At 42.9% G+C, this 16255-nt stretch overlaps 3 protein-coding genes across 4 annotated transcripts; 2 read left to right on the top strand and 1 right to left on the bottom strand.

The window, feature by feature from the left end:
• Positions 1-3940: 3940 nt before the first annotated feature.
• Positions 3941-7579, bottom strand: maff (v-maf avian musculoaponeurotic fibrosarcoma oncogene homolog F). Its single transcript, XM_070851971.1, is given in 4 exon segments — positions 3941-4384; positions 4539-4578; positions 4580-4621; positions 7491-7579. Coding segments are annotated over 4 exon segments (615 nt in total).
• A 1414-nt stretch (positions 7580-8993) lies between these two features.
• Positions 8994-11478, top strand: tomm22 (translocase of outer mitochondrial membrane 22 homolog (yeast)). Of its 2 annotated transcripts, XM_070851832.1 has the most exons (5): positions 8995-9080; positions 9177-9275; positions 9716-9834; positions 10050-10167; positions 10396-11478. In XM_070851832.1, exons 2-5 carry the CDS (start codon positions 9186-9188, stop codon positions 10468-10470), a joined length of 402 nt encoding a protein of 133 aa, XP_070707933.1. In that variant the 5' UTR covers positions 8995-9080; positions 9177-9185; the 3' UTR covers positions 10471-11478. The 2 variants fall into 2 exon arrangements, with proteins under 2 accessions (XP_070707932.1, XP_070707933.1); XM_070851831.1 differs by having other exon boundaries at positions 8994-9275.
• Positions 11479-12377: 899 nt separating this feature from the next.
• On the top strand, positions 12378-16128 carry dmc1 (DNA meiotic recombinase 1). Its single transcript, XM_070851371.1, has 13 exons — positions 12378-12434; positions 12816-12860; positions 12955-13101; positions 13228-13310; positions 13865-13917; positions 14021-14062; positions 14172-14244; positions 14436-14527; positions 14656-14729; positions 14891-15005; positions 15167-15227; positions 15316-15432; positions 15962-16128. The coding sequence occupies exons 1-13, from the start codon at positions 12378-12380 to the stop codon at positions 16029-16031; spliced, it is 1029 nt and encodes a 342-aa protein (XP_070707472.1). The 3' UTR covers positions 16032-16128.
• Positions 16129-16255: the final 127 nt, after the last annotated feature.

Below are 16255 nucleotides of genomic sequence, written 5' to 3' on the forward strand. Positions count from 1 at the left end.
GAAATGCTTTGTCGAAGCACCAGACTGTCCATTCATGTCTCTTCTCGTCACTCGTCGTGTGTATCTGTGTCCCTTCAATGGAAAACAGAAGCAGCTTCAGACAGTCGTCAAGGCTCTTTTTATTCTTGCCCGACCTCATATTGGTTTTAAACGGGAGCTGAAGCCTATTTTTAGGTGTTACTGAGTGTTGTCTGGGCAATTGGCCTGCTACATTTTGACATGGATACAAACTGGATTATTTTCACCATGACTGAGCTTCACCAGCTTCATAAACCCAGTCAGTTCATTGTGTTGCAACTACAATACAACTACAACTCTCATGTTGAACCATGAATGACTGTGCAGACACTCATTGATGTGCTTTCTTTAAATATGGACAACAATAGTAACAACCCCTGAATTTTCTGATCAGGGTGAAAACGATGACACCAAATTTCTTTTTTTTTTTTTATTGAACTGCAACTGCTTTAGGCCGGCATCTTTCCGTTATATGTTAATAATTTGCAATTTAAAAGCTAAACAGACAATATATCACACCACACTTTGAATGTCATAATTCACTTTCAGGCTCAAGACACTCTCCATCCTCTTTACACGTTGGTTATTTGGTGACATGAGACGTGCTCTCATCACATCTGTACGAATATCGCTGAGGAAAAGCTGTAACTCATGTTGTAAATACAGGTTTAAGTGCTGTCTACAGGAGGAGTCGTAGTGATGTACATTAAAATAGTCATATACTGTAAAGGCGGCGCACAGGAGAAAAAAAGACCTAGTTTTGTATTTTTACTTAATAACTGTCTTTTTTTTATTTCCATGACTGTTTTGGTTTCCAGCTCTTTGTATATTATGAAGCTGCTCACGATGCTACTATTTCATGTCAAATGAAAAACCATCTGAAGAAATAATAAAAGATATTTAGTCTGGTATGTCAGTTAAACACTTGTTTGTTTCGATTCGGTTTTTGTGGTATATATTTACCAAAGCCAAAGCAGGTCAGGGGCTTCAAGATCCCGTCCTGACGTGGGACAGACTCAGAGAAACTTTCCCCTTCAGCAGGTGAATGTGAAAACAGACGTCTAGCATCAAACTCTGCACATGCAGCATCCTGCACAGTGCAGCTCAGACAGCCAACAAAACAATAACCTTATTGGAGCAGAGGGAGACTTTAATGTATCGTCACTACTGTAACCCTTCTCCCTTTCACATCAAACTGTTGATCATAATTTAACAGGATCATTAACCTATTAAATGTGAAACGCCCATTTTTACCCATAATCCCTCTGCTCCCTGCCACAATAGGGTTGTCTAATGGCCTATAATCTAATCCCCATGTGCCACTGTGAAAAGTGGCTTTATTCGTCTTCATTTTGTGCTATAAGACCAGTGGCGGCATGTTGGTGATCTACTGCTGTCAAAACTCATGTACAGTACAAGAATTTGTCTTGAAATTAAAAGCAATAAAGCTTCTCACACAAAAAAAACTTTAACTTTAACCTCAACTTCATCTTCTGATCCAGAGAGATAACTTGTGCAACACATCTGCAGATCCGCTTCCTTTCTGAACCACACGCGTGCGTCTACCGTTCCGATCCGGCCCACGATCACAAACACACCATTTTATGTACAATATGTACAACATTTATTATAATTAATATATAAAATAGACAATGTACTTAAATTTTCACAATAGAAAAAATACAAGTAATAAATACAAAAACCATTTTTGTTTTGCAGGTATTACAAAACATCCAGCACAGTTTGACAGATGTGAGACGATAAAATATTGAGAATAAATGCTTTGCCACACTGATATTCATATAGCTAAATATATGCCTCATGTCTTTAGGAGTTATTTGTCAACACAGTCTAATGCGTTACAATGCCTGCTTATAAATGATATTGCTAGCACTATTCAGTGGCCTCGTCTCCATGAAATCCAGGCCTGTCTGAGCACGTCCTGACTGAGACAGGCCTGCGACCGATGGAGGTTTTCAAGTGAATAAAGCACCACCTCTTTTTCCGCCTTCTTCCCCAGTCCGCCTTGCCTACTTTCTTTCTCCATCGTTCAACAACTCCTCGACCTTCTCGTCTCCATCTCCATCTTTCTTTCCACTTTTCCGTTTGCCTTTAAAACATCCCGTGGATCTGCCCACCCAGCCAATTTCAGAAGTGACCTCAACTTTTCACACGAATAACGTACAAATCATCATCATAGAAAAATAATATCCCTCCAAGAATCCACTATGACAAGCTAGTACAAACATGGCAAAAAAACACACACACAAAAATCATCATACAGCAATATGGCCATTGGCTTGGGGCATATTTCTACATAGCTAATAATTAACATTTTGTAAAGTAATCATAGTTGCCACAAACACAATAATTAGACATGAGAATATCCCCGGACTAGTCATAAGTAAGTACTTCTGAAAACATAGATAGAACATCACAGCACTCGTTAGCTTGTCTTTTCATAATATCTACCTTTAAATACAAATAAAATATAGAATATATCTCTGATAAATGTCACTCAACATTTTTGTCTCTAAACGGCACATACAGACAGGACAGATAAGAACACAAAATGGGAATGTATGCAGAGGATTTGCATCAACTTGAGCATAATTCCTACCAGATGCGACTCTGCTTTTACTCGTTTTTAGCAAAATGACCAACATCTGTTGTTGGGAGTCTACCAGATAGGAGAAAAAAAAAAAAAAAAAAGAGGAAGCCACAGCAGAAAGTAGCAAAGTTACTGCACGGTAGGGATTGTGGAATGATCGATGAGGGATTAGAGCTCAGATAACAGGAGAATCCAGAGAGATCCTAAACAAAGAAATGTGCAGCCGTGAACAGTCAAGAAGAGGCGATTCTGAGAGTCTGTTTCCAACCTTTTCCCTCTTGTAGATCCCACATACACTGAAGGCACTGCATTAATGTGAGAAATATGAACACGAGCACTACGTTCCCCTCAGGTAGAAGGTTAGAACAGGTGGGGAGGAGAAGTGGCCAAAACTAAGAAACTTCATTCATCAGTGCAGCATTTCTCAACCTGTCTGTGATCACGTTTGTTCCTGAAATCCTGCCAACCCGAGCAGCTGTGTGGATGTGAGTGTGGCATACTGCTGTGTTTTGTTTTCAAGAGCATGAAGGAAGCTCCAAATCTGTTACACAGAAGTTATCTCTAAGATGACACTTAGGAATCTCCCATGACCCCGCCTGCATATCAATGACTAACAGACGCGACTCATGCTTTGTGACACTGTGCCAGTGCGAGGGACAGCTAGTAACTCCAGACATCGTGGAGCTGGAGGAAGCTGCGCGTAGCGTCCGCTCCACCTCGCCATTCGGCTGCTGGAGAGGTGAAGACGTACGGTACCTCTGGTTAGGTTGGTCTGGCTTCAGTAAATATCTGCACCCCGGTCGGACCAGGTAAGGGTGTTCTGCGTGTGCGTGTGATGGCTTGCTTCAGTTGCATTAAACCTGCTGCGTCTTTCTCTGCGTACTTCTAGACTCTGAGAGCTTCTAAATAAATGCATTTCAGTATATTTCAGTCAACTAAGCTGCAGTGTCATAAAAACGGCATTAGGTGGAGGACACCTCCACCGGTCCTAGATGATTCTTCAACTGTTCCTGGCTCTTGCTTTGGAAAACTAAGCACAGCTGTTGTCTGTGGGGTGACGTCACGCACCACCACTCCGTCAGCACAGTGTCACACAGGAACGAATGACTCCTGCACATTTAATCCAGCAGAATTTGGAAATGTGAACGAGGCTTAACGCAAACAAGTGTTTAGTATTTTCCTACTAATATCGTCTTCCTGTTCTCTGCATGTGTGTGTGTGTGGTACATGTATGCCTGCGGGTGCGTATGTGTGTGTGCTTGCATTGCAGCTTGTGCGTCCCTCCCCCCAGTCTGGTTCCAGCAGCTCCCTCTAGGACGGCTCCTGCTCTCTCTGTGGCTGAGGCGGCGGTGGACTCTTCACGATGGTGATGACTGAGGCGGTGTTGAGGCGGGGTGCTGTAGCCAGCAGGTGGCCTCCTCCGGCCTCCAGGCCCCTGGCGAACCTCTGGAGCGCAGCTAGGCGCGCGCCGAGCCCCTCCAGCTCTTTCCTCATGCCGGCGTTCTCTGCTCCGAGCCTCTCCACCTCTCTCTGGAGCTCCGTTTTCTGCTGCTCCAGCGCTTCACGCTGGGACACCCGTTTCACCCGGCAGCTGGCGGCGTAGCCCCGGTTCTTCAGGGTGCGGCGGCGCTGCTTCAGCTTCTGGATCTCCTCACGGGACAGGCCCCGCAGGTGGAGGTTCAGCTCTCGTACGGAGAGCGACATGAGCTCGCTGTCGGACAGGATGGGCACGTTCTCGCCACACTCCTGTTTCACCTGAAGAGGAAGTGGAAGGAAAGGAGGAAGCACAAGGAAGGAAGAGCAGAGAAAATACAAGAGATGGTGTAACCGATATTGACTTTTTCTCTCCTCCCCTTCAACACTGACATTTTCCCTCTTTTAAAAACAGAAAGCTGTGGCTGCGTGTTACCTTCAGGGCCTTGCTGCTTCTTTCTGTTGTCATGGTCTTCAGTTTTTGGCCCCCAAGCACCAGCCAACACAGATTCAGACACTCTGTGAGAACAGAAAGCGGACACACAAAGAAAAAGGTATGTTATGGCATGTGACTCGGGACATCAGGCTGTTTTGGCTTGCGTCTGGCCTGACATTTACCATCCGCTCACAAGACAGCGAGTCATGCAAGATAAATAAAAGGAGAAGCCGCGCATCTTTCATGCTTCTCCAAACGCGCTCTCTCATTAAACTCTGTGGTTTGATATGAAAGCGAGGGGGGGGAGGTTTTGAAAGCGACACATCTTTCTCTGTTAGCTGGAATGGCGAGGAGGAAGTCGTCATGTGTCTGCCCTTTGGTTGCTCAAAGCAGGTGTCCCAACCAATTCCCTCAACACTTCCTCTTGTCAACACAACACCAACGGTTCAGGGCTTTCATTGTGAAAAAAAAAATCAAAAAGGAAACAGGCGGCTATTATTATGAGATATAGCTCTCACTGTTTCAAGCAATACAGAAGTGAAAACAACCTTATCTACACATCACAATAACCTCTACATACAAAACGGAAACCTAAAATGACAACCTACATTAAAAGCTAGACTAAAGAGCCATGACTGGGTAGGTTTCTGCACCCTTAAATTGCTGCTTTCAGTCACAAGCTTTAATAACAGCAGTACACACGCTTGGACCGCCTTAACACTGCTGTGCTTGGAAATTTTCTCCCAGTCTTGTAGCTGTACAGTTCACACAGACTGCGTGGGGACTTCCTACGCTCTTCTTAAGGTCAGCTCATAAATGCTGTCGCATGGGGGTTAAAGTCCGACTTCTGAGTGGGCCGACTAGAACTGTTGTTTTCACTCACTTCTCGGTTGTTTTGGCCGTTTGCTTCAGGTCACCGGCATGTTGATAAAGTGACTGTGCACTTCGGCTAGAGGCCGTTTGAGCTGTTCCTACTTTCACCTCCGTCATGATGGTGTGCTGATGGGAAGAGACGCTGTGTTGGCTGTACAGCTAAAATATCTTTTGACATTAACATTTAATTGAGGCTGACAACTTCTACCCTGACATCATCAAACCACACGGTGTTTTCCCACATTGCTTTTGGAGAGTGAATGTGTTCGCTTTCATATCTATTGCAACACCGGATTCGCTTTCTGGTGTGGATGACCTTTTACTTAGTCTCTGTTTTAGCCTAGAAATATAGAGAAAACACGTGAAAATGAACAAGACAGGTTGATACGAAATCCAATCACGTGGTTGCTGTTGACCATTAGGCAGTTTCACTGATGAGCCAAGTCCTCACGCTATAGTTTTTCTTTGGCAAACAGACCAAAGCAGACAGGGTCGTGCTGCCGCAGAATTTCACCACTTACTGATTACAGGACACAAGGGTGTATTAATGATCTTTAACGCCATTCCCCCCAGCCCTCTCTTTCTTTTTCTAAATCAGTCAATAACAGAATCTTAAACACGTGGTTGTGCTCTGTGTTTTAAAAGCAGCATGTGACAGAGCGGGAACGAAATTCACTGAATCTTCTTTGATTTTCACTGAATTATTTAAGATTATTCCAAGTTAGGTAAGTTTCTTCTCTGCTCGGTTCTGGGTGAGATTACCTGACCTTCGTTACATTGTTATACTCTTGTTACATAAGGTGTTACACTTCTCTAAATTTCAATTTTGGTATTCTACAACTTCACCTCAGCTTCCCCTTCCTTTGATAGGCCTTTAACTCCTGGGCTCAAACTGTCCAATCCACATAACCAGAGGACATAAAGAGGAAACTTGATTTGGCTGCTCCCAGGGAACAACACAGAAAACTAAGTGTCAGGAGGAGGAACCATGCAAACAAAAGTTACATTTCCTCTGTTTCATTATTGGGGGTTCATTTATAGAAATGAAACTATTCTCATAAAAATATGACCTGATGTGATGTCAAATGGCCTTAAACAGCAAATGCAGGTCTTCGAGTCATTACAGAAGGTGTTGATCCGTATAGGCTGACACTTGCTTTATTGGTTTGGGAGTTTGCGGGCGATAAACTACATTTCCCAAAAGGCGTGGGAGGTGGAGGTTGCAGCAACAGTGGTTGTCCAACCAGCCGGTGGACTCCGGCTGTAAACCGTGAAGTCAGGGTGATTCAGCAATAAAACGCCTGCTCAGCCCCTCCGAGGCTGCCAGACAGCCCAAACCCAGCAAAAGCAGCCGTGACCACGACTCTGTGCGTCTGTCCAAACGGCACAAGATGTCCACGTTTGTTCTTCACTATAAATGTCACTTTAGAGGACGCGGTGCTGCTAAAGTAACGCTGCCAAAGAAACGCAACAAGTGAACGCAACACTGCCAAACACGAGCTACAAGCGGCAAGGTTTGTGGCGTTAAACTCCCTCATAGCTGCCCTCGTTTAATATTACATGACTAACTAGCAAAGAGCTAACACACACCTCGCTGGAAACCGCATTAATTCGTCTAGCTACATCCAGAATCCACCCGTATCCTTATAGGGAGAGGAGCTGCTCAGCTAGGGGGGTGAAGGCGCCGCTGCTGCTATAGTAAACAGCCATCACGAGAGCCCCCGACATCCATTTTATTAAGACTTTAAAATAGCCCTTTTAAATGGTTTTAAAACACACAGCCAAAAAGGGAAGTGAGAAGCTCTCCTTGGCGGTGAAATGTTGCGAGTACAGAGGTATAAATATGAAGAGCGGGGCTAAATTACCCGCATCACCTAAAACATGCTAGTGAGTGTTAGCACCTAGCATCAACGGTTTCTGACGAGCTAAAGGGGATTAAAGCAAACAGCTGCCTGCTCATTTGTCCTTGGTTGGCTGGAAAGACCCCGGCGGATACAGGCCCTTTAATGCTCGGCTACTACCAAAGAATTACAGCTAAGTATTCTATCGTTTAAGATTTTGTAGAAAATCATAATTTACCTGCTCGGTCGAAGCGACTCTGGCGACAAAATGTCAGTCCGCCTTTTCCCGGAATTACTCCGCTGCTCTCTGAGGTTGGATTCCTTCATTCATAAAAAACACAAGCGACAATGACGTCAGGCCTAAAGAATGAGGGCGGAGCTAACCCCGCCCCCGCCGCGTACTCCGGGAGGATGTAAACAAGGAATCCCTGCATCCCAGAACTTTTCCATGACCCCCCCTCAGTATTCCCAGCAACAAGAATTTATCTGGAGAAAGATAAGAAAAAAAAGAAAGAGCCTTTACTGCTCAGCCTTTAGTGCTCAGCCAGGGTTAGGGTATATACTTCTGCACATGTTTTACATTATGAGGGCTTTTATTCTGTTTAGTTACAAGTTATATGTACAGCAGGATTTTTACATTTCCTGGAATATAGCTGCCAATAAAAACATGTGGATTAAAATCCTTAGGTGGTGAAACATCACAAATAGCCTACCTCAGGATATGTATCTAGAAATGGCCGTAATGTATTTTCAATTTATCTGTAGTTGCCCTTTTATACTTGGGATTTTTAACACTGGGATTAGGAGCAAAGGTTCCAATTTGAACTACACTCATGAGTGAATGTAGGCGGCCGGTACAGTGACACACAAGTGAAAAGAAGTGTGACTGTCATCCAGTTTCCTTATGTGGCAAAACAGAGTCACATTTTGTTGAGAGAAGCAAAAAAGAGATCATGATGCAACATAGCCTGAGGGTGATACCTCTATTAATAACTTTGTTGTCCTTCATTATTTCTGCTCCAATGCTTTATCAATGTACTAACCATTTCTGGTGTTCTACCAACCCTTCATAAGTGTTGTAACTATGAATTAGTGCTCTAACAAAATACAGATGTCTCGCTGGTGCTTAACAGAAGACAGACCTTTACAGATTCCCAGCAGGGAAATCTGGTTGTTGCAGCAGCACAAAGAAAAGCAATAAGTACAGATAAGTATAGAAAGTGACATAGATACATATTAAGAGGTATATAAAACTAAAATGAAAATAGGAACAAAACAAGAACGACTGGAGACTAAATTAAAGGGTAAAGTGACAGAAGTGGTATTTATAGCAGCTGAGTCAGCAAGTCTATGTAAACACTAGTCTAATATATGATACATTTCAGTAGTGGTCCTTATTGTCTGTATTAATACAGAGGTGTGATAGAAACGTAAAACAGAATATAATGCAAAAGTGTGTGTAACATACAAACATAATAATACACTGTACTATGGTACTGGTAAAATGTAGTAACCTAGTATGAAATAATATATAGTACAGCACAGCAATCCGATGATATAATGAATCCACTCTAAATTAGACAAAACATACACACATTAGCCTACATTAGTATCTCTAGCCAATTAATAACTTTATTACTGTTGATACCGCGGGCTGCCATTAGACAGTCTGTGCGGCAGGGGGCGCTGTTTGTTTCTGGTGACGTCCAAACTGACCCCTGACCTTCTTACGTCATCCGTCCCTGAGCAGCCTCACGCTTTCCCACTGTGACCTCAGGCTGTCGTTGAGTCGATGCCCCTCTCTTGTCTTTAGCGTTGACGAAAGCAGGTGGGAAACCTTCAGAGACAAACTAAACCGCCCGTCGGCTTCACCGTGTTTTCTAGCGATTTGTCCGCCGCTCACGCAGTCGATCCATCCCGGCAGAGAAGAGACATGGCCACAATCGAGGAGCTTTCCCCCGCTGCGGGCCCGGTGTCTACCCGGCCCCCCGAGGACGAGATTGACGACGATGAAGATGAAGATGTAAGTGGCTCGTCAGTCCGGGGTGCCCTGGAGATGTGGATAAGGAAAGAAAATGAAGGTGGAGTCGCTCAGTTTAGTTTCCAGCTTGTCTATTCCGTGGCTAAACACGGCTAGCTAACAGCTGCACCAGTGCTAACTAGCTAGCTAACTTACCTGCGTTGTCTGTTCTAGTACGTTTGTTAAATAGTTCAAGTTATCATGTGGACCAATTAGCAATTAATTTCACCACCATGTTATCATCGTGAATGTGTCGAAAGAGGATTTCTTCCTGTTGTGGAGCTAAACTATCCTGTAGCAAACTGTTGCGTGGACAAAGTGAATTCACCACTCTGATATAATCAATGTAAATGTGTTCTCTCCATTTTTTTATTCATGTCAGATGCTCCTCAGTTACTCACTCCCACTCTTTTTTTTTCTCTGGCTGCATTTGTCTCCATTAGCTGGACGAGACGCTGATGGAGAGGCTGTGGGGCCTCACAGAGATGTTTCCTGACACAGTTCGCACAGCCGCTGAGGTGTCTGCACAGTGCTCTGTCTCACTGGCCAAGAAGTTTTACAGGTACATCTCTTCAGCGTTTCCATCTCCCCTCATCGCTGCATGCCTCTATGCAGTGTGTCAGGGTTACCCAGTGGATCAAGAGGTTAACTGGTTGGATCCCAGCAGCAGCTCTTGGTCCTCATTGTAAATCTCTGGAAGTTAATCCTAGAAGTTCATGTCTGTGGTCCATCTCAAACAGCAGAGACTAACTGGATTGTAAACCTAACTTGTTTCAGTTTTTCTCGCTCGGCGCTCTGGGTGGGTACTACCTCCTTCATGATCCTAGTGCTGCCCGTAGTGTTTGAGACAGAGAGACTACAGCTGGAGCAGCAGCAGCTACAACAGCAGCGACAGGTGAGCGCTTCGTGTGCATTAAGCAACAGATGAGAGAGAGATGGGATGTGCTCCATTAGTGGTTAGATTGCATCCTGGTTTGCTGGTGGAAACATCCACATTCACTGCACTCAAATAGTTAATGACAAGGGCTGAGAAGCAAAAGCAGCATGAACAGAAATACGTGCTGTACAGTACATTACACACACATCCATGAACACCCTGATTGACTGACTCTTTTTCCTCCAGATCCTGCTGGGGCCCAACACTGGAATGTCTGGTGGAATGCCGGGCATGATGCCTCCTGCACCGGGCAAGATGTGAGAGTCAGGAAGGTCCAGCATGAACCTGAGATCTGCTGCTAGCGATCCAGCGGGGGCGGTCGCAAGGAGAGACAGAGAGACCACGGAGAAGGGCAAAGAACTGCAGTTACTAAGAAAAGAAAAGCAAAAGCTGTTGGTCAATGGCTTAACATTAGGCTCTCTCCAACGTGTTGGATTGGCTAATGGGATTGGAGGAGGAGGAGGAGGATGTGATGCGTTTCTGACACTTCTCTCTCACTGTCTCTCCTTACTCCAACATCACACAGAGACTTATTTCCAGGAGCACTGCTTCTGTTCTCATGATTTTCTTTCTTCTTTTTTTGATAAATACTTATATCAATATGAATAACTTGTTCTTTAGGGGATAGCAGGTACAGGTGGATAAACTGAAAGAAAAAATGTGGAGGTTACCAATTGTATGTCTTGGTGTTTGCAGTCTGAAGAATGCTGTTGGCACTCATGTCTGTCATCATGTGCTCACTGGATCCACTTCTACATGGAGAATTATGCTGATGAAATATCTCACAGAAGGGTCCTGTATCCTAAAGACTATACTTTGGTTGATAGGTCTGCACAGTAAGATCCCTCTCACAGTTACTGGCTTTATTATACGGTTTAAAAGATGGATCGAAAACTGCAGCAACACCAGATTCCGTTGCCGTTCAGACATTCAAACAAATTCTTGTCTATTTAATTTAAAAGTAATTTTGACATGTAAGACAAGAAACCCGTCAGATGTTTTTGGACTAAATGTGGTTTGTGAGGACTGATAACGTTTTGATGTCCGTGTTACCCCGACATGTCGAGTCTCAAGACAATGTTATTTTCTTTTGTCTCTCGTCATCCATGTGACAGTTTACAATCTCTTATATCTGTTCATTAAGCAACAGCCCGGGCTCTGTTTTGTGTCCAATATGAGTGCGGTAATTAAAACACCAAATCAAATGGAAATCGAAGTGTTTATTTTCAGCAAGTTGCTATTTTATAAAACTGTCCATAAAGCGTTAAGCAAGGATTTATGAGTGAAAGCCCACACTAGGTTATATTAATACAGTTATACATTAAAAAGTAAGCTTTTTAAAATAGAACCCAATATTAAAATAATAATAATAATACATTTTATTTATAATGCACTTTACATTTGGAGATACAAATCTCAAAAAATGAGTGTATGGGAGTGTAAGATTACATTTCTCAGTGTTTTTTATAGCTGCAAAAGACATTTTGACTTGTCATAGCAAGAAAAGCACTGCTTATTGCATGAGAGCTGGAACCAGGAGCCATAATTAGTTATTACTTCATCCTGTGCTGTTCCTGCTGACATGTCAGTAATGTTTGCAGAGACAAAGGTTCATTATTGTAGTGATGAACCTGAGATTTCCATTATTGCATCATACATTGAGCCATGCCGAGCCCATGACCTTATAAGACATCACAAATTAATTATGTGCGACATCTGCACTGTTGGGTCAGTCGTGTCATAATGTGTCATAATATATAATAAATATAAATTGCAGGTTTTTCTGTTTATGTTCGCGCAACCGATAAATCTGTAATTTCCGACTGCACTTGAACAGGACAAAAACCGCGAATTCCCGCCAGTTCAGTCAAGAACCAAAGAGCTCTTTAAACTTTTAACTCAAACTAGTATTTTTAACTCAGTATCTCAAGATTAGTTTCGTTCGAGTTCACATAACTGAACGGGCAACATTTCTAGTTTGGATAGTTTTATTGACTGTCCTGTTTGTGTCTTGAGCTTTTGATAAACCAGAGTATAGCCAGCTAAGTTAGCACTTTAGCTAACTACTCAGCGCTAGCGAAACTTAGCAGAAGATTTTTACTGACTGACAATAACCAGACAAACTAAATACATTTTATCTTCAACACTTAACCCGTACTACATTGGAAATGAAAGCTGCAGAGGACCAGGTTGTCGAAGTTGGTACTTGTTTCCAGGATGATGAGGTGAGAGATAATTAGCCTAATGTTAATGTTTAGCATTTCACTCAGTCATTCCTCTTTGCTAACTTCTGGGGCCTTTCATGACCAATCAATCCCCCCACAGATATAGTTGAAATAGTTTTCCACCATTGTTAGTTTTGAGTCTCTCGAAAAGTCATTGAAATGACAGAACAGTGCAGATAATAATTCATACATAATGTTTAGCTGTTTTCATAAAAATATAACTATTACGCTATATCGTAATTCTGTGCCAGGCTTATGATGTATTAGTAAACTAAGTCATGCTACTCATGTTTTAAGGTAAAAGTTATTTTCTCTTTAATAATCAAGTTTACTCCTCAGCAACTCCCTCATGCAGGTTTTCTCTGTCTCTGAACCCATCAGGAGTGCTTCTTCCAAGACATCGACCTCCTACAGAAACATGGGATCGTGAGTAAACAGCAGGGATGAAACACACTCAGAGTTTTCTCTTCAGATCAAAAGTGGGTTGTCTGTGTGAGCATCTCTGCGTGCCTGCTCACAGAATATGGCGGACATCAAAAAGATGAAGTCAGTGGGTATCTGCACTGTGAAGGGGATCCAGATGACCACTCGCAAGGCTTTGTGCAACATCAAGGGCCTGTCAGAGGCAAAAGTGGAAAAAATCAAGGAGGCTGCTGGGAAAATGCTGGTAAAATGGGACTTTCTACTGCGAATTTCATGCCATACTTCAACATGTACAGCTTCATTACTTTTGGCCCTACCAAAATAACTTTCAAAATATTTCATGTATTAGATGATTTTCTTTTCATCGTAGAGTGTTGGTTTCCAGACCGCCTTTGAGTACAGTGCGAGGAGGAAGCAGGTGTTCCACATCACCACCGGGAGCCAGGAGTTCGAGTTAAGATTTACTCTTTATGCTGATAACACGAAGACTGTGGGATTTACACTACTGGACATATAGCAACAGTTTGCATTTTATGCACTAACAATTACATATACCATATACTTGAGGTGGGAGATACATTGATTTAATACAGTTGCCTCTGGGAGTTTGGTTGTTTCTATATTATGATTTAGCTTAAATATGTTTCAGCATCATTTTAAAGGCTACATTAGAAGTAACTGATATAAACTTCTTAATTTATTCGACTTAGCAAAGCAAAATGATCAAAGAACACCTTAACATGCTAGGTTTTTTTAATCCATATTTCCAAGGATTCGTCTGTTAGAGTTAGAGAAACAAATTACTTGACACTTGACGCTTATAAATGTTGTGAAGTGCAGGTTTAATATAAAATCTATTTGGCTGGTGAAATGATAACCTTGAGATGGACTAGCAGACACTGCGGCTAGAGGGAAGAAAATAAAGTTTGTTTCTCTGATCATGAAACTTCTCGAATGTTCCCAATTTATAGCACAAATGTTACAACACGCGTCTTTCATCTCTGCAGTAAACTTTTGGGTGGAGGTATAGAGAGTATGGCTATCACGGAGGCCTTTGGAGGTGAGGAGATGCCTCCCTGCCGTTAGATACACTGTTATATTATGAACTGACTCACAGTATTACAGCACTGACTCAAAACCCCCAACATTATTTCATCCCACAGAGTTCCGCACAGGGAAAACCCAGCTGTCTCACACACTCTGTGGTGAGTAAGGAGCCTTTTAGAAATGGCTGCTGCAAAGCGATTGATAAAAAGACACTGCAGAAGACAAAATGAATTGAAGAAAACATTTTTTTTGTCTGTTTTTGTGCAGTTACTGCTCAGCTGCCGGGCGAGGATGGATACTCAGGCGGGAAAATCATCTTCATTGACACAGAGAACACCTTGTATCCTCACAATGATGGGAATAACCGCACAATGTCTGACATGCGGTTTGGCTGATGATTAAATCGCAGTGACGGCTACACAGTGGCCCGTACATACCATCCTACCACGAGAGATGTTTCTTCAGTAGATGTGACTAAGCAGCGACTGTTCACTTTCACATTATCCTTGACTTGTACCTGTCTGGTTCCAGTCGTCCCGACAGACTGAGAGAGATGGCTGACCGGTTTAATGTGGACCACGATGCCGTGCTGGACAACGTGCTTTACGCCAGGGCCTATACCAGTGCGAACATGCATTTCATTTAGACCACAAAACTTTGACGCATTTGTGGTCGTTTGTGCGGGAACACTGTCTCCTAGCATGGAGAGAAGATTTCGGTGAATCACACTTTTGTCTTCCTCGCTCCTCAGGTGAACACCAGATGGAGCTCTTGGACTTTGTGGCAGCCAAATTCCACGAGGAAGCAGGAGTGTTCAAACTGTTGGTGAGCAAGATAATGAACTCTGAAATCACGTTGTCATGTTGTGGTCATTCTCTGTGTGAAGCTATTGGAGGGCGAGAATGAAGCGCTAAACATTTTCAAACGTAGGAATTCCTCCCTAGCTTTCTCAGCCTTTCAGTCTCCTCCTTGTCTGCTCTTCCCAGATCATCGACTCCATCATGGCTCTGTTCAGAGTCGACTTCTCGGGTCGAGGCGAGCTGGCTGAGCGGCAGCAGAAGCTCGCCCAGATGCTGTCCAGGCTGCAGAAGATCTCTGAAGGTCTCAGACAGGAGTGTACTTATGAGCATTTATGTAAAAGCCATCAACATCGGCCGCACATACACATATGGTGCTGTCAAAGTATAAAAGAGTAATGTTTCTAATAATAATCATTATTTTAGGTTTCTGTCCATGCATCTTATCAGCTTTCATTTATACAGAGTACAACGTAGCAGTGTTTGTCACCAACCAAATGACAGCTGATCCCGGCGCAGGGATGACGTAAGAGAAGTCCCACGCTGAAAAACTAAACTGGAATTTTACGCTTGAAATTTTTGTTTGACGCTTCGTTTTTCTGTCCCCGTTTTAGGTTTCAAGCTGATCCCAAGAAGCCGATTGGTGGGCACATCCTGGCCCACGCCTCCACCACACGGATCAGCTTGAGGAAGGGCCGTGGAGAGATGAGAATTGCCAAAATATTTGACAGGTATTTAGTTTTTATTCACATTATCGATTTTTCAATTCAGTGAGTCATAATGCAAAGCGGTCAGTGAGTTCTCACCCATGAACATGTCTTAAATACTTGGAAAGTCAGCTGCAAATGACAGCTGAAGTTTTACTTCCCGTCACCATGTGGTCAGATGAGATCAGCATCAGCCAAACAAACAAACTGACATGTGATTTTCCTTGCCCAGATAGATGTTGTGATATCACAAGGTCATCTGTCTATCATGCTGTTTTTATTCCACCAAGCTCAAGACCTGATATGGTCCTGACCATAGTTTACCTCTGCTTTTTCTGTGTCCTAAATATAATAATAATGATATTCCACCCCAAATGTATCCAATGATTTGAGCATTAACTTGAAGTATGACTGTGTGTATGTATAGCTTTGCTTTCAGGTGTTGCTTGGACTTCATTAAGGACGTGAATCCGGCCCGAGACGAGATTTGGGCTGAAATCTGAACACATTTGGGACTCACGTTTGTTTATCTCTCCTTTCTGCTTTCCTCTAGTCCCGATATGCCTGAGAATGAGGCCACTTTTGCCATCTCTGCTGGAGGAGTCACTGACGCCAAAGAGTGACGAAATAAAAGAGAGACACGTTAGCAAAGATCCCTGATCCTGTTACCAAAGCCATTTTAATGAATTTATTTATTGAGTTTCACAACTTTATATAACCTCTTAAGTCTTGTACTGTGCTACTTTTGATGTCTTTATTCTATTTATACACTTTGTAGTATTGCTCTTGTGTTTCAGACGTGTTAAAATAAACAAGAACAACAAAAAGACAACAGTTTTCACAAGTT

The sequence above is a fragment of the Pempheris klunzingeri genome, chromosome 20, assembly GCF_042242105.1.
Source record: "Pempheris klunzingeri isolate RE-2024b chromosome 20, fPemKlu1.hap1, whole genome shotgun sequence".
Classification (NCBI taxonomy): Eukaryota; Metazoa; Chordata; class Actinopteri; order Acropomatiformes; family Pempheridae; genus Pempheris; species Pempheris klunzingeri.

Bases quoted from the DNA above. Each gene is read 5' to 3' on its own strand.
- dmc1 (XM_070851371.1), top strand. From the start codon at position 12,378: ATGAAAGCTGCAGAGGACCAGGTTGTCGAAGTTGGTACTTGTTTCCAG. The intron at 14,063-14,171 runs GTGAGTAAGGAG...GTTTTTGTGCAG, and splicing joins GCTGTCTCACACACTCTGTG to TTACTGCTCAGCTGCCGGGC. The intron at 15,228-15,315 runs GTAAGAGAAGTC...TCCCCGTTTTAG, and splicing joins GATCCCGGCGCAGGGATGAC to GTTTCAAGCTGATCCCAAGA.
- tomm22 (XM_070851831.1), top strand. From the start codon at position 9,186: ATGGCCACAATCGAGGAGCTTTCCCCCGCTGCGGGCCCGGTGTCTACC. The intron at 9,835-10,049 runs GTACATCTCTTC...AACTTGTTTCAG, and splicing joins CTGGCCAAGAAGTTTTACAG to TTTTTCTCGCTCGGCGCTCT. The intron at 10,168-10,395 runs GTGAGCGCTTCG...TTTTTCCTCCAG, and splicing joins AGCTACAACAGCAGCGACAG to ATCCTGCTGGGGCCCAACAC.